Source organism: Micrasema longulum, unplaced genomic scaffold, assembly GCF_059751315.1.
Source record: "Micrasema longulum isolate JH-2025_06_02 unplaced genomic scaffold, ASM5975131v1 h1tg000862l, whole genome shotgun sequence".
NCBI lineage: Eukaryota > Metazoa > Arthropoda > Insecta > Trichoptera > Brachycentridae > Micrasema > Micrasema longulum.
In genome coordinates, this window is record NW_028278054.1 from 93,756 (window position 1) to 120,641 (window position 26,886).

Consider the following 26,886-nt stretch of genomic DNA (forward strand, 5'->3'; position numbering starts at 1 on the left):
GCAGGATCTGATTGAAGATACTTCTTCTGTGTGGTAATGAATCGAGGTTATGAAATTTAAAAGAAGCTATGTAAATTGGAAAATGCAAATGAAATTTGTTTTCTATTTGTTTCAGGAATATTTTTTGAACTCTCAATTCTATTAATATTTGATTTATAAACAGGGGACTAGATAGCACTGCAATATTCAAGATGGGGGTCTAAGTATGTTAAGTATAGCATTATAGATGTATCTACGTTTTTAAGAGATTTACACAGCCGCATAATAAATCCAGTCATTTTGAGTCCAAAAGAATTCCTAAGTCACGTATTTCGTTTGCTTCTCTTATTATATTTTAGTTTATCATGTGGTAATATTTAATTTAATTTTTATTTCGAGTGGAGGATATTTTGTAACATTTAGAAACAAAGTTTGTTTTCAATACAGTAATTTGATAATGCATATAAGTCTTGTTATAATTTTGTACAATCATCTCGACTCCTAACTTTTAGGTTTTTTTTTATCGTCAGCACAAGAGAGGCAATAGTCATTTTTGAACCATAATTGAATATCATAAATATAGAAAAAAATGACAATAAATGATTTGGACTTTCAGATACTAAATATTAGTTGGAAATAGTATCAAGTTTTCTAACGGATATCTATAAAACCGGCCCTTATTATTTAATCTATTGAAAATGCAGCGTGAAACCGACGATATGTTTCAATTCAATTCTACCTCCAATATCCCACAGATATTGTGTATTTCGTCTTCTGTGTACTGCGGCATGTCCCAGGACTTGCGAATCCTATCGACCACCATCAGCTGATTGAGTTTCCAAAGGTCTGGTTTCTTCCTCCTTATTTCGTTGTGTGCTACCATTGTGTTGATGGCCATCCATTTCTCAGGGTCTGAAGCTTTTAAGATCAGGCACCTGATAAATAAAAAAAAAACAAAATCAACAAAGCAGATAGGAAAAAATGTACATAAAGTAATGCAAGTTAAAATATTTATCTACTTTGTTACGATTGTTGATTGGAGCAATGAGGATGCTCGGTGGTTTATTCATATTCTTATTTGTTAATAGACTATCAATCAAAAATTGAAAAAAAATAATTTTGTAACTTATTACCAGCGCTATGATTTTTAAAGTATTCACAAGACATACGAGTAATGCAAGTTAAAATATTTATCTACTTTGTTACGTTTGTTGATTTAAGCAATGAGGATGCTCGGTGGTTTATTCATATTTTTATTTGTTAATAGACTATCAACCAAAAATTGATGGTTTTTTAAAGTTTTGCGATTTTAAATTACTCCGCCTGTGACGTCACAAGTTTTTTTTTTAGTGAGTTCTGCTGATTGGTGGGTTGTCTTTCGTTAGACATCGTTAAAAGTAGGTCACTTTTACTAATTTTTCATACATCTTCGACAAACTTAGCCATAAAATAAAAGACTCTAATTTTTAAGGCCCATAAAAAAAACATTTTTTTACATTCAATTTCCCATACCACTGAACTTCCTCGTTGGTGCAAGAAGTATGAAAATAAAAAAGTGCATTTTTTCAGGCGTTCTCTAGCACGTGAAATATTTCGGTAGAATCTCGCCCACATCAGTGGAGGTTTCGGCTCTTTTGAATACTACACAGAATATTAAAGTGGCACTTCAAATCAGCTAATAATAAATCATAGACCACTTGAACCAGCTAATGACTGGTCATAAGCCCTGTAAGTACCTAGACTTCCATATTCCCTTCTCCCTCTTCTCCTTCTGTTCTCGAAAATGTTTTTCCTCTCTGTTGAATCAATTTTAATACATAATTTTACTTATTTGATTATTAAAATGTTTACCTCAGGGGAACTATTGCGTGGTAGAGATCCTTAATATCTTCCTTGTCAAGACAGCACTGTTTTTCAAGAATAGCGCATTCCTGTACCGAATGTCCTAATGCCTGATGCAGTCCAGGACAAGAAGCAGCACAAATAGGCCACTTACATCTGGAACATCTAAGCGTAAAACAAAAAAAAAATAGTAAAGGTAGGTACAAAATATTGAACTCGTGTAAATAAAAAAAATCATCATCTTGAGTTTGACTCCCGCCAGTTGCAAGAAAAAAATCCAATAAAGATTTTTTTTTCTCAATTGGTCTGGGTGTTGTGGTGTATTTTTTATTACTTTCTTCCATATCCCTTTTATCCCACCTGCTGACAAGCTTCAAAATAGAGGCTTAGCGGGTTATTCCTTTAAAAAAAAAGTTTTTTGTAAGAAACTTCACTCGGATGGTATTAGGAAGAAATTAATTAGGTAGTTAATTAGCTTTTTCGTTTATTAATTAAAAAAATTCCCGATGGAATAATTTGTATATTTTTTCGAGATAGAAAGTAGCTTCTATTAATTGCCGGTCCTTTTAACTATCACTATGAAAAAGACGATCCGTAAGTCTATGGTGACGTTACATTGTTATTCTGTTTACAAATTCTACTAAAAAACCAAAACGAAAAGCAAACCCAACTAACCATAGACAAAGGAAGTCAATTATAGAAATTTCAATTCGACTCTTTTTTGATATCCCTTCTTTCTTTTCAAGTTCTTTTTACAATTCGGAATGAAAAATAGGTATCCTATTTTACGTCTCACCTTTCCGGCTATTTCTACGCAAAAAAAATATGTCTATCGGTCGCCCCGTTGAGGTCGCTCTGTTGAAACTTAAAGGAAACACAATCAAACAAACAAACACACTTTTGCATTCTTAATATTAGTATGGATGGATGGAATTATGGATTCGGATGAACGTATTATATGAACTATGTATCATATTTAATAATCCTAAAATCAAACATGTAAAATTACAAATACTCATTGCCATTTGTTTGTAAACAATTTAATTTATTAAATGTATCCTTCAAAACATGGACTTAGAGAATTCAAATTTTATATACGTATGTAATGCAAAACAAATCGATCTGATTTATGTACAATTTCAGTATTGCTAAAACTCACTTAGCGTGATTTGTGTATAACGCAGTAGGAATAATCTAATTTGTAAAAATTTCAAGTTTCTTTTAGTGCAGTTTCCATATAACGCGTTATAGGAGGGTTGAAAGTACAAGTATTTGCGTGGATGAGGATTTTTGTTCAAAATTGCAATCCTTTTCTATTGTTTTACGAGTATCGTTGTATTTATAGATCACAATACGTTGTTTTACTTTTAAACACAAAAAAAAGGTATTTGCGTTCTTATGATTTACGCAAATATTATAATTTTGAGGGCCATTTTTAAAGAGTTGTAAATAACTGACTTTTAGGAAACGGACAGGGTTCGAACCTCGGACCTCTGATCCCTAGCCACGGGACTACAACCCAATTAAATAACAAATCGTTTAAACGTAATATAGTAAATAGTGGGTAAACGGCCCAAATACGTTAAAGAATAATTTTATTTTCACTACACCCTGTCCACAATAAATTGAAATGTCTATTGATATTTTTTACACGACCATCTGAGGTTATAGACAACAATCCGTCTCAACATTTCAGTATTTTATTTTTAAATGCAATTATTTTACTTTCTTTTTCTTTACACCATAATACTAAACAATATTACCCGTAGATCTGCATACGTGGCGTTTATTTACGTTAGTATTTCGCACCGATTTGTAATACGATTTCCTAGAAGATTTGTGCGTGTAAAATTCTACAAACTATCGATGAATAATGATTCCATAGATTTTTAATTAAACGTGATTTGTTATACTCAATCCGGTTCTGGCTAACCCGATCATACAAATTAATACATATGATGAGTCTGTGAATCATTTGAAGTTTACATCGAATGTAAATATTGAGTTTATTAACTGCCTAGAATTCCTAGATTAACAAATTATTATGTCTGGTAATAATTGAAATATTTAAATTCAAGGATGTCTGATGCCTGCTTTTCTAAAAATAAATAAGTGTTAAACGTAATGAAGTTTCTATGAATTGATAATTTATATTTTCAACAATATTTTGAGTTTGTCCAAATTTTTGTAGACAAGGACTGGATTCAACTCTCTGGGGAGCTGTTTATATTAACATATTACAACAGAGATAAAAAACATTTAAGAGAAGGTAATATAGAAGTCTAGGTATCTACAGGGCTTATGACCTGTCAATGCCTGGTTTAAGTGGCCACTTTACACGTATAAATAAAGGTTTCAGATTTTTAACTTCACAAACATAAACATATGAAAGAATCGAAGGAATATAGATGTTCAAATATGGGCAGAATGGTGAATGTTACACAGTGTGTAAAGTGGCCACTTAAACCAGCCATTGACAAATCATAAGCCCTGTAGATGCCTAGACCTCTATATGTTCTTCATCTCTGTTGTAATATGTTAATTTCTATTTTGTTTGAAACGGATAAATAAAAACGGCACTTTGGCAAATTTATCGCTAAAAGCAATATCTTTCAGCCAATCAAAAAAATATTGGTGAAAAATTTGTCAAAATATACGCTTTAATCATTAAAATTATAAAAACAAACCCAGAAAGCTGTTCTAATTTTTAGATCTGGTTTGCGCATATTAAATTTTTCATAATAATATACATACGTTATATGATGAGGAAAGAAATGCACAGAATTAAAGTTTAGATAAGGAGTTTGGAAGAAAACAGGAATTGGATTTAGGAAAGAAAGAAAATAAAAAACAAAGGAAAGTTAGAGTTCTGAGGATATATAATAATGTTTCACGTAGACAAAGATGGTGCATTTTTAATATGAAGAGGCAGCTCATTTCAAAGTCTGGAACCACGAACAGAAAACGAATAGCTGAAAAATAATTATGTGGCATGCCTAAGAATGGAAAGTATGAATACGTTTCTTTTTCACCAGAATAACTAGGAGGTAGCAGATATATGTATATATTTCATTTTACCTCAGTGAGAAGTAGGTTTTCTTTTCAGAAATTCGTTTAAACATGGGCATGTTACTTTATTTAAAAAAAATCCCGAATGTATGTATACAAATAGAATAAGTAATAATAAAACCTTCGCACCTATTTAAATAGAATAAGCATTTAAAAATGAATTCCATTAAATGAAAATAAAATAAATGTGCTATTTTCCATTACCATGGATTCTAAACTTTTCACATTGGATTATTTAAATAGATAGTAAAGACAGGAATCACAGTCGAGTTTATAATAATATTTGGATAAGATTAATCTTATTTTAAAAAAGGAAGAATAATTTATTATTGACGTTATAAACTCGCAGATAAAATTAACTCACAAAATATGAGACAATCTTTATTATTTTATGTTTTATATTGTGTTTAAAATTTTACTTAGGTTATCAATTAATAATTGTAAATTTTGAATAAACTAAATTGACATATTATTATGAAACTCAAATAATTTGCAAACGATAAAACCAATTTTTTTCACATTCCTTAACGTCGGCGTTATGAAAAAAATGAGACTATTGTTCATGTTATTATGAAAATTAGCCATTAATACTAATGTAACTTTCCGGGCCGGGTGAACTTTATGTAAGCCATACAACAGATGACTGCTTTCCTCTATGCGCAGCGATGGTACGCTTTTGGATCCTACAGAGCCCAATTTTGTCTGACAGAATTTAGTATTTATTTTATAACCACTTAATACTTATTTTTATAACCATTTAATACATATTTTAAAAATATAATTTATTTGAGATGTAATCCAATTAGAATTCAGTTGTCATTTAAATTCATAATTTTAGAATATTTTATAAAGTGTATTTGTTATTTAACATTTGAATTTAATCTTGACATTTTAAAGTCCGATGCACTCCGCTCCTATTAGTTTTGATTTGGTAAGTTGAAAATCATTCTCTGTTGTACACGTAACATATTTTAGAACTTTTGGACTTACTTTCAATTTCCATTCGTCATTTTGAATGTTCCCGCGCGATTGAAGTCCACGAGAAGTCCAAGCACATTAACGAATTTGCATTGAAAATTATTTTCCTGCTTTTTTTTTGTTTTTCGTGTAAAATCAGGTAAAGAACTCGAATCCATAATTCAAGCGCGCGAAAGTTTGATCGATCATCATCTTTTTAAAAACTCTACAATTCGCCACAAAACATGCATACTTTTCGAACTCTTAATTTTCCATACATTTCGAACGAGCCGAATCAAATGTACCTCACTCAGATATCTCGACTTTGAACGACCGTAACAAATTTCGCCTTTCAGCTATCTATCTGGAATTTACGCTTTGCGGTCGGCCCTGGCACGTTCTATCCGAAAAATAGATAATCTTTAGATTTATTACCTACCTGATTTTACACGAATTAATTTAGCCATTTTTGTACCTTTCATGCGCACGAAATCCAGGTAAATCCAGTGCCCCGAGCCAGCACTTTAATAAATAAAAGCTTTTTTCACTTCAATAGTTGATCAGGGACTGGAATTTGTAAACCTCATTCAAATTTGTGTAGATTTATGTATATTTCAATTATTTATGTGGTGTCCAATGCTGTTGAGTAAAAAATTGAAAATTGACAGTGGCAGACTGCGACACGGTGCAAATGTATTGGGCAACTTTCTTCTACTCTGTGTTTAATTTAAAAGGTAAAATCGTCACCTTCGCCCCGCACCGCTCCGAATCCGAAGATCGTTGAGTGCTCCACCCTGCAGTCGTGGTAAACCACGTCTAAAGCCTGACCGAAGGTTCCTCCTGCTTGCAGACCGCTATGTAAGCCAGGCTCTTGACGGGAGAATTTTCCGTAAGCCTAGTGGCCGCCCGCGAACCTTCCGGTCCTGGCGCACGCGCGCGTCAGCAACACCGATTATTAATGAATTAATGAAATATTTCACTAACATGTTTGTTAACGACTGTAAAACATTTCAACGTAAATCAAATATGGTTAACTTTGTAAACAGTACACATGATACATATATATTTAATGGGAAGCTAGATAAAATAATGATTTATAACCCCTAATCAGTAGCATTCATGGCAGTTTATTTATTTGAATATCGACGATATAAACAATTACAGTTTGTGTTTACTAAACAGAAATTCTAAAGGAAATAACAGTATTTTTCCGAAGGTTTTGATGTACGTATGTATACAATTCAAAGATGGATCTCCCGCGTTTTGGATAAAGATTTTTCATCATTGAAAGTCATAAAACAACATTTTCAATGCACAATAAGTTTTTCTGGGTTATTATGCCGTGTGTCGTTCGTACTCTCTACCGACGTTTCGGATCGGATCAACATCAACCCTGATGATGGACGCTGTAACGCGATCCGAAACGTCGGTAGAGAGTACGAACGACACACGGCATAATAACCCAGAAAAACTTATTGTGCATCTTAACGGCCGTGAAAATCTAAGAAGTTTAACATTTTCAATATTCACGATATGGTCAGACACTCGTAAATATATTTTTAATCCCTTCATAAAATGCGCAAAAGATATATTATTTAATTTTTTTTAAATAATCAATATTATATCCAAAAAGAGGATTATCAATAAATAAGAATTGAGGTTTGACTGTTTAAGTGACGTCACAATAGGGAAGTTCAGTGTTTTTAAAATATATTTTTATTTATTAATAGACAATCAAACGGAGACAAATTTTTAATTGTGTATGTATTGTATTATCATCGCTTTTTTCTAAAGTTTTGTATTTTTTTTCTCCATAATTCGCGCGTGACGTCACTAGTTCTCTTCGGTGAGTTGCCCTGATTGGTGGGTCGGCTTCCCGGAAACTAGAAATCTTTCAAACACTATATCATTAGTTGATTTAAAAGAACTTGTGACGTCATTTAAAGTAGCTAATTTTTGTTTAAAATTCATACATTTTTGAGAAACTTCCCCGTACAATTAAATGCTCTAATTTTTACCGCGTGTAAGAAATTATTTTTTAAATCCAATTCCCCGTAGCACTGAACTTCCTCATTTATAAATGTGATATTTTGGTCTGCTTTCAAAAGGAACAAATATAGTGTAATATGTATAGAAGGTATTTTGGGTATAGTTCTGACGTAAACCTGTGATTTTTTAAAAAGTAAACGAATGGCAAATCACCTTCTTAATATTTTTTTAATGTATTTTAAAGTAAACACGCGTATTATAATTGGAATAAGTAAAAACTAAGGATTCGTATTTGCTAATTACCAAAATAAGGTTAATTGATTTATTAATTTATTTGGTTTATTAAGTCCAACGGGGTTTTTGTCATCGGGTATAAAGATGGTATACGATAAAAAATTAAAGTAATACTATTTTAACGTAAATGAAATAAACAAGTAAATTCAAGAATTAAATATAAAACAGAGAAAAGGCAAATCAAATAAAAATATGTGAAGTGAATTTATTATCAAATTAATCAAGAAAAAATGGTAATAATATTTCTGATACAAAATTTTATGTTTTGATCAAGTATGGTTTTTATTCAGCTTTTATTACTAGTAAAGTAACTTAACGAAATAACTAAAACTGCTACGGTCTTTAGAATCACAAGAATTTAATTGTATTTAATTTCCTTACCGGTAGTGTTCCTTTGCGACAATAGGGTTGTAGCACCCGAGACATATGACGTCACATCCTGCACATGGTCCCACCACTAGGGGATCAGTCCTGATGATGAGATCACCGGGGTTAAGGTCCCGAGAAGCGACCAGGTACCTATTTAAAAAATATCGCGTTAGTGTAATTATTTTTGTGGAAAAAAAACATAGGCAATGACACAGTTGAGGGGGATGAGGTAATGCGGATACGGGACGAGTTAAGAACATTTGTGTTTAAAGTCAAAACCATTTTTATTAGGGCCATGTTTCCCATATGCTTCGAATTCAATCCGGAGACCGTGAAAAACTGGAAGACACACAGAAAAAGGTTGACCTTGCCTGTATTCAAACCCATGAATGACCTCATGAATGCTAGCCAAACATACTAACTCTTACTCCAAGAGACAGATAAGGTAAATAATTGATTATCTCAAATGAAATACAATTTCTTCAGGTTGTAGTCCGGTAAAACGTAAGCAAAACGAGGAAATCAAACGATTTTGCCATTTTAAAACGAATGTTTTTTTTTAATCGCGCAATAATACAAAAACTAAAATTAGATAATAAAAATAATTTTTAAAGGATTACCTTCGAAATTATTCGATTAAAAAATATACTTAAAAATTTTATGTAACTAAAATATAATTACTTTTAGACCGGCAGATTACGCCATTTCAAATTTAGACCAAACTTAAGTATCTGGGTTCTCATATAAAAACGAAGTATTGAACCAAAATTTGTTTTAACAATTTGAAGATAATAAATTAATCATGAAAGTGGCTAAAGCAAAATCTTAATTTTTTCGTTTTGAAAAGAAATACAAGCATTTTAAATCACGTACATTTTTTAGACATTTTCCTTTATTTCTACGTAAAATTATGCCTTCGGTAATACTTTAAAAAATATATTATTGAAATATTTTAGTTAAAACATTTTTTTATAGAATTTTTTCTTCTTTTTTTCTAAAAAGAAGATAATTCTCGTTGTAATATTCAATTTCTAACAATATCTTATTTAGGTTTTTATTAGCTTCATACCTGCCCTAATCGGTACCGGTATTCTTCACCTGCCTGGACACAGATTTGACTAAATATTGTTTCAAATCTTATTTATGAGGCTTACGAAATAATATAATGTAATAATCAATTTTCATCGTGACCTTAGTAATAAATTAACAGTTTTATTTTTAAAACGTACTTAATGATTACTTAGCTCGTATTTCATATGAAAATATTGCGGTTTTACTCAAAATCATTACTTAACGATTATTACCACTTAACGGTAAACAATGAACAGCTGAAGAGCCAAAGAAAACATATAAATGTTTACTTTCTTTCGTTAGATGATAATTTATTTCTCAATAACTTAAAACTCAGCCAGAGGCCAAAACAGACGAGCTTCAACTTTAGGTAGGTACGAGATATTAATATTTCGACAAGTTATCTTAAATTTGGCATCGAAGAAAAGCTTAACTTAATTTAATGTTCGTTTTATTAATTAATAGCATAACATCTACGTATTATACGATAAAGTCGAGTTTTTGCTATGTTATGTTTTTATAAATTCTACACGGGAACATCTTTTCACATGGGGGGTACGTTCCGCGTAGTATAGTGTAAAAACCGAATCTAAAACTTATTAAAAAAAGTAAAAGTGTTGAAACAGAAAGGGGAAAACATTTTTGAGAAGGGAATATAGAAGTGTCACAAAAGTCAACAGATGGAAGAGTTGAGGAAATGTGGATGTTCAAACGTAGGCAGAATGGTGAATGATACACAGTGGGTAAAGTGGCCACTTGAACCAGTCAATGACAGGTCATAAGCCCTGTAAATGCCTAAACTTCCATATTCCCTTCTCAAAAATGTTTTCCCTCTCTGCTGCAACAGATTTAAATATGAATTCATCTTGTTAACCTTAATAATGATTTGAGGAATGCTATCTTTGTTTAGTTTTGTTATCGTTTACTTTTTGTGCTGTTACATGTTCACTGAATTGCCATACTTACTAGTTAAAGAACTCAGCATAGGCTTGATTTATTATTATTGTGTTTTTAATTTTTTATTGTAAACTTTTAAAATTAGATAACATATTGCTAAAATTCCACTCATCGATGTGATTTGTAGCTGCAAGACTTTTTGTGATGAAAGCTATCATATATAAATCATATTATGTAAATGTTATAAACTATCAAATATCTAAATTTAGTAAATGGGGTCTAGAATTTCAACCGTCCATGCGCTCAGTAGCTGCAAGACTTGTTGCTATCTAACTTATATTTTTATAAATTTGTTTTTGATTTCGTTTTTTAAAATATCACTTAAACTCTAAACTTCATTGTTAAATATTAAAATAAAAAAGGGAATAGGGGCTAGATTTCTTACTGTCCGTGCGCTCTGTAGCTGCAAGACGTGCTGTAATCTAGCTCCCATATATCATAATTGGAGACAAAGAACTAGAATCCAAACCGTCCATGCGCTCTGTATCTGCAAGACGTGCTGGGATATTTATTTATATTACAGCGTCCTTGAAGTGATTTTCACAAAAATGGCGCTATATAAATTATCCAAACATATATAGGGAGGAAATCCAGCCAATCTGCAAGCATTTGGACATACTAAAATTATCGTTGAAGTTAAAAGTTACTTCATGATGCCTACAATTTGATGTTTTCATTGTCAAACCTGTTCATTAAAATAAGTGTTCAACAAAATGCTTAGTGAAATAAATTTAAAGGTTTGTTGTTATGTTATACATATAACTTATATTATATTTAAAAGTTCTTCAATGTGTGCTATATGAACTTATTAACTATAAATGAATTAAAAATAAACACATAAAAGTTCTTAGAACTACTGACTGTAATCAAGACATCACAAAATCAGTCAAGTTTTAATCTTATTTTTAGACAATGGCTAATTATTTTAATGGACAACAATCCAATATCTCTAATTGTGCTATTTTTATATGGATAGTAATGTGGAAACCGAAACAAGCTAAAGGTCACAGGTCACGCGGTCGAGTCCACAAGATGCACCCGAGTACAGCCGAACTTAATCCGACACCTCCCGATCGCAGGTTTTGGTCCAAACCGAAACCGCGGCCGAAACACGTTTTGATGGCAGGAACTGGCTGAAACCGAAACTTCGGTCGGTCGCTAACGCCAAATAAGTAAAATAGCGATGTAGGTATTCTAAACAAAACGTATAATTTTACTACTATTACGCATTGTAAAATTAATGTTGATTTATTATTTATTTGATTTCTTGACCGTGTTATTCCAGATTCCAGTGTGTATAATTTTATTACTATTTTTATCAAATGGCACAAAGTTGATATAGGCCCGTATAAAATGGAAAGATAATTTATTTTCTATAGAGCATGTCAATATTACAATACCGTTCTCTCCGGTCACGCAGACATTTTTCATCTTTCCTTTACTAAATATAAACGATTACTTATAGGCGTTGATAATATGCCTGTTTAATTATATGATTGTCATTAAAACTGTATATTCATGTTTGTGTTTGTACCTTCTCCAATATTTTTTAAAGTTTTTTATTTTATTTTTATTTTCTTATTTAAAAAAACAAATTAATGTATTTTTTTTTAATAAATGTACTTTTTATTTTATTTAAATTTATTATTTTTACTATTAATATGTATATTTTTAAAACTTTTTTGTTATTATTTATTATATTTTCTGAATTACTAACATTTCTTAACTTTTAAATTAATTTTATTCTATCACTGGGTTATTTTAATGTGTACCTTTGATTTATAACTTACATAGCCGTGAAAAAATATTTTTGACGGTTTTACAATTGAAGTTACAATATACCCTTATTTTATAGCTGAATTATATGTAAAAACTGTTGTTTTTTCCCAAATAAATTAATAAAAAATAAAAAAAATACACTTATTTTTTATTTTATCTACAAAGCAAAATTAAGTTTTATGCAAGGGCATTTTTTCATTCTTTTTATCAACATGTTACCGAAGAAGACGCATCAAATTTTTATACAAATATACAAATTATCGTACAAACTTTTTGATTTTGATTATTTTATTTTATTTTATACCGTCTTGATATGTACCGATGAAGAGAGCGTTTGTTACTGAATAGATAATAAAACGTTTGTAATTGGGGCCATGGTGTTGGAATGTACCAGAAAAAATAAAATATGGCGTGAAGGCGTCTTAAAAACCACCGATTATTATTATTTATTATTATGGATAACTTATATAGCGCCATTTTTGTAACAAAATACATCAAGGGTGCTTTACAAAGTGATTCTTTTAAATTTGTAATTTAATTAAAATAATTTATTTTGTTGTCACATGCTACGGATTTATTCAAATGATTTAGAGAACAAGTGGGTATTAAGTTTTTTCCGAAACCTCACTTCACTTTCACAGCCTCGCACCTCTGCTGGGAGAGCATTCCATGCCATAGGGCCTGCGACCGCAAATGCGCGTTCACTAAATTTAGTGCGCTGTTTGCGTAGAGGTAAAATAACTTTTCCTCTCGCCGTAGACGTAGCTGATCTAAGCGTTAGACGCCTGTCAGCTAGTTCACCTGGAATGAATAGTTCCCTTAGATATTCCGGAGCAGAGTTGTGCAGTGACTTATACATAAGCCAACAGAGTTTGTATTCGACCCTCTGTGGAAAACGTAGCCAGTGTAGTTCCCGAAGTAGTGGACTGATATGACTGAACTTAGAGGTTCCGAAAATAAGTCTCGCTGCGGCATTCAATACAGATTGTAGGCGAGTCATTTTGTTCATTGGTAGACCTGCATAGATACCATTACAATAATCGACTCTAGACACTACAAACGCATTTATTAATTGACGGGCGGCATCAACCGGCAAATTTTTGCGTATGCATTTAATTTGTCTCAGCTGGTAGAAGCATGAACTTATCGTTCTACTAATTTGAGCGTCAAGAAAAAGGTCAGAATTGAGTAAAACTCCCAGTAGTTTAACGGTGGGTAAAGCGGTACTCCCTACATTGGGTAGGGCCGTATCCTGGATCAAATTCTGTCGTCTGGCTGACGAGTTAAATGAGTTATTATTGTTTTATTTCGGGGACATATTTGCTGTTATTTTTTGGAGCCTATTTATTTTTAGTAAAATATTTTAACATTGTATGTGTTTACTGGTGTATGTGTAAACTATAAATAGAGTAGCAGTAACTGTTTCCGTTTTTAAAATAAAACTGTTTGGGGAAACGTTTCCTAAATAACAGTTTAGACCAACGTCGGAAAAAAATCGGTACAAACAGCTACTGAAAAAGATTCATAAATGTAAATTTAACTGATCGTTGCATTGAAAAACTAGTGAGGACAAATGAAACTGTCCTTCAAAAACACCTATACTGTAAACAAACACCTATGAGTTTGGTATAAATATTTTTTTAAATCGCTGTTTAATTACATAGCCAGGTTCTGATACCTCAAGTTATATATATTATTTATTTAGAAAAACTTATTTATATTTATATAAATAAAAAGTTTTCAACAAAATATTATACCCTATTTCTCATTAATATATATTTTTAACTGATATGTATTTTTTTACACGGCTACCTATTATTGTTGAGTAGGTCTCTTTGTTAATTAAAAATTAAATTTATTAATAATTTGTTGAATTCAAATCACAAGAATGGTTATTTTACCAAATTTTGTGTTGCTCTTTATTTATTTATTTTTTTCAAATATACGTGCCATTTATATTTTCTTTCACGACATCGACTTTAGTTATTGTGACAAAAATACTTCTGAAGGGTGTTGAACTTTTGTTACAAAAATAATGTTTCACAAGTGCAGTAAAATTATTTTTGAAAACTTGGAGCCAAAAACTAAACCAATAATTCATTTAAGAAATAAAAGACGAGTGATACTTTAATCCACAAATTTGGAACAACCAGCGACCGATTTCATCGCTTTCGTTTATATTCATATTCGTATTTGTATATTATTTATTTCGAATACAAACAGATGTACAGGTTAAATAATAGTAAATAAAAAAGTATCAACAATATTTATATAGTGGGGAAGCAGTCTCGAAAACGTATGACTCGTCTATGTTTTTGATAGTAAATTACAATAAACTTTTAACACAATTTAAAACAAGCTAACGTTAATGTTTTATTAGTTAAATTGACTTATTTTAATAATTAATATATTAAATAAAATTATGCACTTACCTCCCCATAATTTCTGAATTTTTTATTTCATATGGCAGATCCTGCGCGTTATTTTCACCGTGAGACACTGTTGATCTTTCACTCTTCTCACACACTTGTTTACTGGACACATCTCTCTTCGTGACGTTTTCCTTCGCACGTGGTTCCGAGTTTTCTTTTCCTGCGGAGACATTTTGTTGACAAGCACCGCCAGTTTTCCCGCGTTTTCTCTGCAAGCATTTGATCAGTTTTAAAACCGTCCGCTGAATCATATTCGAAGGGAATGATTAATTGAATTTCACGCGGGAACCGAGTTGCCGATTTGGCGGGAAAGCGTAAACTGGATTAAAAATCCGGGCGATTGTATCGTCTTTTTTTCTCGTGAGAGCGATGACGTTCTGGCTACTATCCACGACAAGCGTCTGCTGGCATTGGTGTCTAATTTAAATCATAGCGAGGTAAAGGTTGGTTACTCCGTCACGTGTGGGGGCGCGCGCTCTCGCGCCCGTGTCTCGCCGACTTAACTTATCATGTCTAACTGCTGACTACGCGTGGCTGGGTCAGATACTACAAAGAATGATGATAGCTTTCTACAACCTGTCAATTTCCGTGAAGGTAGCAACTAGATACTGGCAACACAGCCCGCACTCAGATCGATACATCAAAGCCACATTTGTTTATCGAAGTGAGATCGATGATTGAGATCTTCCTATAATAAAAACATCTCAAATAAAACGATGTATCGCTTCGATTATAATTAAGTGACGAATAAATTGAAACTACCCATATACTATATAAAATACGGAAAATGACATAACAAAAATAGTACATACCTACAGTATGACCCAAATACATTATTTTAAAAATTTTAAAACACTTTATGAGGTTCAAATGTGTGTAGACCAGGCTAGATTTTACTCCCTAGGAAGTGATTAAAATTGAAATGAAATGCAAAAGAAGTACAAAAATAGAATATTTTCAGGCCTTGCCTAGTAGGCGAAAAATTCAGAAAGATTAATTTCACTCACATCGGTAAAGGTTTCAGCTCTTTTACTTCAAGGAAGTTAACAGATGGAAGAATCGAGGAAATTTGGGTGTTTAACATAGGTGGAATGGTGAATGTTACACTGCGTGTAAAATGGTCACTTAAACAAGCCAACCCCTAGATATGCATATTTCCTTCTCAAAAATGTTAGATCTGTCTGTTGCAATAAATATCTATTCTTATGTAAAGAAAATAAAAATGTGTAACAAAATGAACAAGAGATCCACAAAATTTATTATTACGAGTATCACCGAGAAAGTAAAAAGCAATTTCACGTAATAAATTTTATTAATACATAAAGCTCAGATAGTTTTAAGATATGAATATAAATTCTGTATAATATGTAGGTAAAAAAACTGGAAAAAAGAAAAGGAATTGAGTTTTATGGTACATCAAACAAATATCTTTTTTAGTTCCAAATAATTGAATCAATTGATATATTTTTACGAGGTGAATTCAAGTTGAATAAATCGATAAATTTAGAAGGAAATGTCTCTTAAGTAATGCAGAAGATATCGTCATTGCGTCGGCAATATCTGTTAAGTGATTTTTTTTTCTCAAATAATTTTTAATTTCTCATTTAAATTGCTTAATATTGTTTGAACAAAATATACTTTTACATGTTTTTAAAAAATAAAATAACGTGTTTTACTTTTTTGTTGTAAATAAACAAATACCCAAAAAAAATTCGTCATCAAAAGGTAGATTTATTATTCCAGTATAACTGGATATTCCAAATTTGTGGATTAAAGTATCACTCGTGTTTTATTTATATAATAAATTACAATGAACTTCCATCAAGAATTTTCACTTACAAACTTAAATGTTTTAAAAGGTAGATTGTTTGAATTATCTACATAAATTTAAAAAAAAAACGACACTTAACTTATATCGTCGGCGCAAAGACGGTATTGAAAATAATAATTACAATTCGAAACATTTAACTGACGATTATCGTTTTTCGAAAAAAAAATTCTTACTAAATTAATTAATAATTTGATAAAACATAATATATAGACAAGTGGCAAAACAATATGTGTATACGAGTAAGCTTATGTTTTATTTTACATAACATATTTTTTTATCTGTTCTTTCTATTATCTTGTTAATTATTAAAATGTAATTGCCTAGCTAGGAACGGGGTATGTACCCTTGTTTGCTGGGCAAAGTGAACAAAAAATGTATATATGATAAAATGTATAAATAAATAACTCAATCGCCGGTATTCATTGCATGTGATCTGTGGGAAAATGACAATAGAATGATAAACATTTCCATCAGTTTATTACCGATTACTTTTAATTTATTCCGAAAATATAGATTTATTTTATGTTTCAAAAAAGAAGTAGTAATAATACAAAATGGAAAATTATAATTTGTTTATTGAGTCGATGTTTTTTTGTAGAACTCGGTATGATAATCATAATTTTTTTATTGAGCTGTAATTATTATAGAGTGCACCAGTATTATTTATTTTATTTTTTTAAATGAAAAATCGAAGAATTGTTTTGTCTTATCAGGGCATTTTTAAACGTAGTTAAGATTTAATTGACTGAAGGTCCTTATATAATAATATACAAGTCAAATAATGATTGAACGCGTCATGCTTGCCATAAATTATTATAAAAGGGAAATATCACATACTACGAATACCAATTATAATATATAAACTGGATTTACAATAATAAATTGAATTTTCAAAATTCAGTTTCAGTAATTTTAAAAAATACGTTCGTAGAAAAACGCGACGTGTTTTGCCTTGGTTGTTGTGACGTCAAGATTCGTAATAATGTTCTAAACAAAATGCATGGGAGAAGAATAAATAAACTTGAATCGAGACAATTTAAGGGCGTGGCCGAAGGAATGACCATTTTTGCGGGAATTCAAAATTGTAAATTAAAAAATATCTTTTAAGCTACTAGTAATAAGAAAAAAATTGTTTTTACTGGACGGTATTTTAAAAACCTTTCTTACTTGAAAAATTTAAAAAAAATAAAAATCTTTAATTATAGGAAATACCAATAGATAAACAATACACTTATACATGCAGTATCATCTCTCTATGAGGAGAGTTCAGCGTGTGTAAGAGTTAATGGGGGATTCACATCTTGGTTTGCGATCTCAAAAGGCAACTGTATGAAAGAGATATAATGTATGGGTATTGGAGCAAAAATGAATAATTTTTCAGTAAGCTACTTGTTGTATGCTGATGATGCAGTTTTGTGAGCAAGCAGCAACGAGGATTTGCAAAAAATAGTTGCTAGAATGTATGCCTGGAGAGCGAATTGGCGATGAACGAAACTAAGTCAAAAGTTATGGTATTTGAAAGGGAAAGTGAGGTTACTGACTGCATAATAAATGTAAACAACGAATTTTTTGAACAAGTAAAAGGATTTGTGTATCTGGAAAGCATGTTTTCAAGAGATAGAAGAGAAGAAAAAGATGTTGAAAGGAGATTGAATGCGGGTAGCAAAATGAACGGCGCTCTAAGCACAGTAATTTCCAATAATAATATGACAATCGAAGCTCAACTGGCAGTGCACAACGGAATTTTAGTTTCAACACTTATGTATGAAACTAAAACATGAAACTGGCGGAGGAAGGATGAAAGCTGAGTGAACGCAGTTTAAATGCGATCTCTTAGACGAATGTTTAGGAAATCAATGTTTGCCAGGGTTACGAATGATGAAATCAAGCGAGAGTGTAAATCTGAGTCAAGTATAATAGATAAGATTAAGGAAGGGTCTCTGAGATGGTTTGGTCATGTAGAACGAATGGACGACAAAATAATGGTAAAACAAGTATATACACCGAAAATGAACGGCAACATTAGACGAGGACGACCAAGAAAGACGTGGCATGATAAAATAAACCAAAATTTTAAGTCTGGTCATGTCAAAAGCAGACAGAACCGAAGGGCATGTATGACAAGATGTATGAATATATGCCAGGATAAACGTGTGTGGCGGTCCATTCTCTAAGCCTACCCCTACGGCGAAATGGCGTGATGGTAGTAGTAGTAGTAGTTTAAAAGCACCGGTCTTTTCCATGCATTTAACCGCAGAATGTGTTTTGCAAATGCAACGCGGAGTTTTAATCATCCTGTTTTTTTATTTTTTAGCTTTCTATTGTTTTCAGCGTACATAGGGCAGGGCGGTGAATGGGAGTAATGTTCAAACAGAACTTTAATATCTTATAATTTAACGCCAGAAAGTTTGGCTATGTGCCGCGCGGTACAGATTCCAAGGGAGATCGCATATTTTGTGCTGTCGATATTTCGTAACAACTTATTTTCATCTTCACACCAATATTGGGCGACACTCTATACATACATACTCGTACAGCGTCATAAACTCACTCTTCCACGGTAATTTATTTGGTCATCATCTATTTTATGATGAAGTCTGTTGACTATGATGAAGTCAACAAACACTGCATTTTATTGATACCCATAATGGATGTTAAAAAAGGCTCACTAAAAATCATAATGGAATTATAACATTGTTTAGCAACAATTTTTTTGATCAAACATTGTAAATCCAATAAAATATCGTACTCTTTCCCAGATGGATAAAGTTATTGCCAAATCATCTAAATATAAAAAATATAATCCTTTATCGAGCTTCTATTTTATGAATTATGCAAATGAGGATTTAGAAAGTACTCAAAATAAATTAACCAATAATAGAGATCAAGTGTCAATTTTTCTTATATCATGTTCATCAAGACATATGTAGGCTGTTTATATTAAACAGTTTAATAAATAAAGGCCCCTAATTGCTTTCTGTCAGAGCAGTGGCTTTCTGGTGACCATAAGAATTATAATATAATTATAAACTGAGTTGTGGTAAAGTGGGATTTGAATTTCGGAGTGGTCCATGAAGTCCACAGCACTGCCACAGGATAACAACCCGGTTCAAAATTGATCTCTCATTGGTTCTATTTTATACAGTGAAATAATTGATGACCCAGGTAAAAATTCATTTTGAAAAAATCAGCCTTGAAGTATAGTGGTTGGCGCATTCGCCTTTTTGCCTACCTTGCTTGAGGTTCCGGGTTCGATTTCTGGCAGGATCAAAGTGAAATATTTGTTTGAAAGGTGGTTTAACCCTGCAACATTTCATTGTCCCTAGACTGGTACCTGAAGCATATACACGGTTTCCAGGGCCAGACCACAAAACTTCAGAGGAAAATTCCTCATGGAGAGTTAAAAAAATCCTAATAATGTTTTTCCATAAAGCCGTTTTAAAAAAAAAATACTTGTAATCTCAAAGTGTAGTAAATCCTTAATTTCTCGGACAAGCAGACCCTCCACAAACCCCTACCCCTCTCCTACCCAGCCGCTTCCACTGTCCGCGTCTGGTGCGTATCGCTTCGTTGGTCAAATACGTTTTTATCGCAATTTTTTGCTGTCGAGGAGGGATAGGGGTTTGTGGGAGGGATGCTAGTCCGAGAAATTAAAAATTTACTCCATTTTGAGATCTGAAAATAATTATTTGTTTTTTAAAAATAGTTTTTGAAAATTTTTGTTAGGATTTTTTTAAAGCTTACCATGAGGAATGTTCGTCTGAAGTTTTGCGGTCTGGCCCGGAAAAACCGTGCATAAGACTAATTACATTATTTCATGTAACAAAGGATCGAAAAAAGCTCTATTTGGTGTTCTAATGTAGATAGGGGGGTATGATGATGATGAATATGGTTGATTCGATTATTAAAATAAATGAATTTGTGATCATAGTACGGTACGGTTCAAGTGACTCGAACAATATTAAGATCAACATCGTTGTTTCTGGCGAATGAAATGTAATGGTCACCCTTGATACAATATGTCTCAAAGCTGGCAACATTCCAACAACATGACGGGCATAATATGGACGCCGATATATTGTGTCTTGTAGTCTTGTGGTGAAATGAACTCGGACAATAATATTACTGCAACCCAGACGGGTATTTAACCAAGAAATATCGTTTTTGGCAAGTAAGCATCATTTGAAAAACAATACTATTTTCCACAATACATAACGTGATTTGAAATTCACTCGAGTAAACAGTTGTAAATTGTAATTTCATTGTATTGTGAAAACCATGCAGCAATTCCTGTCAAATATTTAAAAATATATTTTTAAATATAAAGAATAACAATTAAGTTTTCATAAATTGAGTACAGAATGAGCCTTAATAATGTATGAGAAAAAAATATAAACAGAAGAAAAATACTGTAACGTTTTTCTTAGGGGGTGATTTGATACTGAATGCATATTTGCCTCATCCATACATATATATATATATACATGAACACACACATATTTATAAATTCAAAAATCTATGTAGTTAGAATTACTTAACGAATTGTTTCATCCCCTCCGTGATGTAGACTGTAAATATCAGGTATTATTAAAAAACAAATAGCAAGTTAATGATTAGAAAGCAGGTAGCAGGTACTGAATTGCTGATATGTGGACAAAAATAAGTCCATATTATGTGCAGCAGTCCTATTCAACAAGCAAATCTATCAACCCTTATTTTGGGAGAACGAAAAAATATTTTTTACAGATTTGATGGCTGAAAAGGCTTCAGAAACTCAAACAAAAATATTTTTTTACACATTTGATAGTTGAAAGTTGAAAAGGCTTCAGAATCTAAACGAAAATATATTTTTTTGATTTAATCAAAGTTTATTATGAATTGCGATGAAAAATATGGTATTTCAGTTTTAATTGATCGCTCTTTTAGTTTGTGAGAAAAAATGAGATCATATCGACGGTGGAAAGAAAAAGTTACTAAGCGACATGTGACATGACAAGAGCCAATTAAAGTTATTTTTTCTTTTTAATTAATGAAGAATCTCGAATTACATTTTTTTCTTTAAAATATGTAGAAATCACGCCTAAGTAATACGTATGTAAGAGATTTTTTGAATAATAAAAAAAATAAACAAAAAAGCTTTGATTGGCTCGCTTGGGCCCGTTTTCCAATGGGAAGTTAACATATATCTGCAATTTTATCTACTAAGTAAAATTATGTTTTCTGCTTGAAAAATAGAATATGTGTACAACTTTTAATTCTAAATATGTTTAGTTACAGGTTACCGACGCAGATATCTTAAATTCTACAAATATAAACATTTTCGTACTTAAATGAGGGTAGCATTTGCAAACCCGGCAAAATCCATCTTTCTTTATTTTGAGCTAATCACAAAAAACTGATACAATACTTAACTTAAACTTTTTTTAAAACTTCAATTTGTTTTTATAATCAGTAAATATTTTATACGTAAGCAGTGTGACATAAGCATGATTATGTCAAGAAACAGTTGTGAAATAATAAATTTAATTTTATACATTCCAACTTTACAATACTCAAGTAGACGTTGCCATGTTTGCAACAAACCCGATAATTTAAAAGTCAAGTTCTTGCAAATAAAGCCATACTTTTAACTGACAATGTTATAATTATTGTAAAAAATTGTATTCTGAATGAGTTTCAATTAATATCTCACTTTTTTTAGATTTTGGATTTTGCCGGGTTTGCAAGTAGTACCCTCAAATGTCGATTTTACTTTTTACCGTCTCGATATGTACCGATGAAGATAGCGATCATAATCGCGGCTTTGTAAAGTTTGTCGATTTCGATTCGATGGCTACTATCGGGTAAAAAACATAAAAGGATATCATGTAAATATAAGTCCGCCTCGTAGTGTAGTGGTTGGCGTGTTCGACTACCATACTTGAGGTTTTAAGTTTGATTCCTGGAACGGTGAACGGAAACATTTAAGTTTAAAAACGAGAGTATATACAAAACTTTGATTTCATGACCGCAGAGTGTGCTTCTAATAAACATTGTGTACACGTATGGCGCAATAACATAAGACGTGCCGTTTGTCGTATAGGGCACAAAACGTCTCGTTTTGTAGGTGCTTCAAAATATGCGTATTTCAAACCATTATTGTAAAAAAAATATCCGATGTCACAAGGAAAAAAAATACCGTTGGTTGACGTCACGTACTTTTCTTATTGAAAAAAAATAAATTAAAAAAAGCAAAAAGACCCTATTGGCTTAGGACGTTAATATTGTAAATAACATAAGCTCACTACAAGATTTCTATCATACATAAATGTATCCACTGTCATTTTAAATTATAATATATAACTGGATCAACTCATTACGTATTAAAATATGTTTGATAACTCAATTTAATGATGTCATAAAATTCTTCACTCTTCTAATAAACCCACGTTAGTACCAGAATAAATAAATAAACTACTACATAGTATAATTATATATCCCATTAACCTAATGCGTGTTGAAAGCGTGGTGTCAAATTATACATAAATATACCACACGTCATTTTTATTAGAAATTTGTCACATAATAACGTGATCGCAATATTTGATTATTCAGCACCTTGAATAATAAAGCTGCTAAAATATTTAAAAGGAAACATAATATTTTAACAAGAATCTTACAAAAAAGTTATTATGTCAACTACGTTTTTTCCTGCATCCTGACGAAATAAAAATATATAGTTCTGTGGGTAAAATTAAAACCAGACGAGTGTTTTCGATTCGTATAAGGAAATCGAGGGGAGATTTGTCCGCCTCTTGTAGCTCAATCACAAATAACTATCGACGTGCTTTAAAACACGCTAAACATTTGAGCGATCACAATGAACAATAATGAAAATGCTTATTTGCTTAAGTTATCGCAGTCATAAGTCAACGCGTGTGTAATCTCTCGCGTCGGTTTGTTTTTTGTTTTCCTCGAAAATAAATACAGTTCACTAGCAAAATATCAGCGTTTACTATTAAAAATAAAACAATATATTGCATTTGCATAATAGTAAGGAGTATCTTTTACAAAAAAGTTAAAATTAATTAAAATTACTATGGCGACTGCTTTCCTTGACATTTGAATTGCCAACCGCCAGCTAAATGCAATAAACAGCATGAAAAATAATAAATAAAAATAGCAGTTTTGGAATATTTCTCATATTTACACCGGTGAAATTCAAATATGTGATTGCGCAGCAGGATTATACGTCGCGAAACGTAAATATTTTGACATTTAATATTAGGTGTTCGCGGATGTTCCATTAAGATCGCGAATACAATAAACAACCATGGTGAGAAATTGTTATCACGTCGCTCATTAGCACGTAGATAGTTATTTGTGATTGAGCTACTGGTGTATTGGTATATGGAGCGTAAGACTGATAATCTAGCCTTTCTGTAACAAATCATCGATATAAAATACGATTGGAGGACCAATACAATGCCCAACGCACAATTGAATGCCGGCAAAAGTACGAAAAAAATACTAAAAATAGCAAACCAAAAAACTTCGATTGCTTTTGACGGTCAAATAGTAAGAATGAATTATGTTATAGAAAAAAAATATATGACTAATTAGATAAAATTAAATGGTGTTTCAAATCAAAATATGAAATAATTAGTGATTTATTCCCTTTTGTGGAATATCTAGTATTTATAAATAATTGTCTAATTATTATTATTATTATTATTTAATGGTCCACATAAATAGTAAACGAGAGATATGTATTGAAAAACCTTAATGCACAGGAACAATAATACTGCATTTAAGGGACATTTTTAACACCCTGTTCCTAGGCCTCTATAATGATAGGAAGATAAGGACGTGCACCTTCACCATGACGGTATAATTGAAAATAAATTATCTCGAGTGATTACGAAGATACACAACCGACCCCCCCTTTCAAATTTTGGGTAGGTACATCAATATGAACAAAGAGATATGTACGTCACGGTACACATATCTACACCCTTAAGTAACATACCTTCAGTATGACGTCAAAGTTGAAGATAAATTTTCCCGAGTGACTACAAAGATACACTACCAACCCCTCACCTTCAAATTTTAAGGTAGGTACATCGGTATGTAACAAAGGTTCTACTATCTTACGGTACACATATCGACTGATTAAAAGTTACAAAAAATTTGTTCCACCCAGCAGTTTTTGCTTTAATTACAATTTATTTAAAAAAAATATCAGTCTGAGGCGGCCATTTTTTTTCTTAAAAGCCTATTTAAAATATGAGAGAGAAATAAGTCTATTTTGCAGTCGAATTAAATTCCAACATAACTGTCAGTTTGGAAAACGAATGCCTAGATTTAAAAATAATAATGTGGCTAGATTCTGCCCTATTAACATATAAGAGTATCTAGGCGTAAAAAATGTTGCCACTATAAAAAAAGAATTATATTTTTTCCAACTGTTTTACTATCTTTTTAAGTGTACGTATCGAGACGTTAAAGGAGCCGGCTTTGTAATCAATCGGTAGATATATACAGACGATCGTTATGCGTAGCGTCTTGCTGATTGTCAAAAATCATATAAATCACGTTCAAGCGAGCATTTTTGGCTTAAATTATGATGTATTGGAGTTTATGATTGCTTTAAAGTAGGCATTTTTTATCACAGAAGCCTATTTAAAATATAAATAAGAACTATTTTAAATTTTAATGAAGTAAGGAACGCGGACTAAATTTTTGGGGTCATTGAATTGGAGTTGGATTGAGTTGGATTGAGTTGGATTCAATCATATGATGTCAAGATGATAAGTAGGTAGAACATACCGAGATAGATACAGATAGTACAGAACTTAAGTATACCATCTTGATATGGACAGATGAAAATAGCGTTCATAATTGAGGCCCTGGTTTAGTTGTGGTATAAAGTGTTCTTTTAAAAAATACGCATGCATAAAGGATTATTTGTTTTAACCCTTCCGGGCCTAATGAGGGTATCTAGGGTTCCCTGGGTGGCATATTTAAAAAAAAACTTTTTTGTTGATAATCATAATGATTTCATTTTTTGTATAATCCTATCCCATAATGTCAAGTATAAAATATTTTTTAATAATTTTTTGCTGAATTCTTTCAACCATAATTCATATTTGCTTTCGCAAACAGCAAACATTAGAATTCATCGCTTTACAGTTGATTAATTTGTAATATATTTGGTCAGTTAGCATGTGTACTTTCGCTATTTGGGTGAAAATTTCCAGCCATAAGCCCAATACACTGGATTTCGTGCGTAACATTTCACACTCCACACGTAGTGAGATTTTCTATCAGCGTTGTCAACGTATGGCGACGATAAATATTTTCAATTTTAATTAAATAAGGAACGCGGAGTAAATTTTTGGTGTCATTTATTGGTTGAATTCGATCATATGACTTCAGAGATGACAAGTCGGTAAAGCATACTGAGGTAGATAGAGATAGTACATAAGTTAAGTATACCGTCTCGGTATGTACCGCTGAAGATAGCCTTTGTAATTACCCCCCAGGGTCAAATCGATAAAAGTGCAAACGGACTTTCAGATGATTTAAAAGAATTTATTTACGTCGCCCTCTATTTCTATCGACATGTCTATTGCTCATGTCGTCAAGTTTACATCATTAAATTGATGGGGGCAAGTTGAAAGGGAGATTATATTGTTGTGTGCCAACCACATGATGGGTGGAGGCGACCAATTGATTGGACGCGTGTTTTTCTACGAGATTCAAAAAACATCGCCACCCATCACTATAAACAATGGATGACATCAAACCAATAAGAAATAAAATAAATAGGTTACAATCGTTTAATTTGTCAACAGACATGTTTTGATTTCGACTCGTTTCGAGGGCAATTTGGGATATATCGAGGTTAGGACTTATGTAGGTACATTATACGCTCCATCCGATTCATTTCTGTTTTACACGAATATTAAGCATTCCTTAGGCGAATGGCTACCAGCTGCTGTGCGGTATTAATGTTTACGATAATGATCGTCGCTTTTAGTTAAATAAGCATTGTAGAAGGAAACGTAATACCCACGGCATCCACAGAAACAACCTAAAGCATAATTAAAATATGCATTAAATACAGACATAAAATAATCGATGTTGTAAAATATCATAACAGAGTAGAATCAATTTTTAAAACGAGGGTAGGTGGGTAAAGTACAAATAAAAAGTATGAACATGTATAATTTACAATAAGGAAGTTTAGTGCTACCGAAAATTGGATTTAAAAAATGTTTTCTCACATAATTGTATGCGAAGTTTCTTGAAAATGTATAAAAAAACAAAAAAAAA

General features: G+C 31.7%; 1 protein-coding gene across 4 annotated transcripts in view; it reads right to left on the bottom strand.

The window, feature by feature from the left end:
* SmydA-4 (SET and MYND domain containing, arthropod-specific, member 4) overlaps positions 1–26,886 on the bottom strand; it is a 43,509-nt gene that overhangs the window by 8,157 nt on the left and 8,466 nt on the right. For 3 of the 4 annotated variants that reach the window (XM_088231242.1, XM_088231244.1, XM_088231245.1), the window contains exons 3-6: positions 14,739–14,947; positions 8,512–8,649; positions 1,831–1,986; positions 719–914 (exon numbers count right to left, since the gene is read on the bottom strand). In XM_088231242.1, the coding sequence (XP_088087368.1) occupies positions 719–914; positions 1,831–1,986; positions 8,512–8,649; positions 14,739–14,947 (699 nt within the window). Of the gene's footprint in view, positions 1–718; positions 915–1,830; positions 1,987–8,511; positions 8,650–14,738; positions 15,105–26,886 lie in introns of those variants that run through there. The other variant, XM_088231241.1, reaches the window with a different exon arrangement.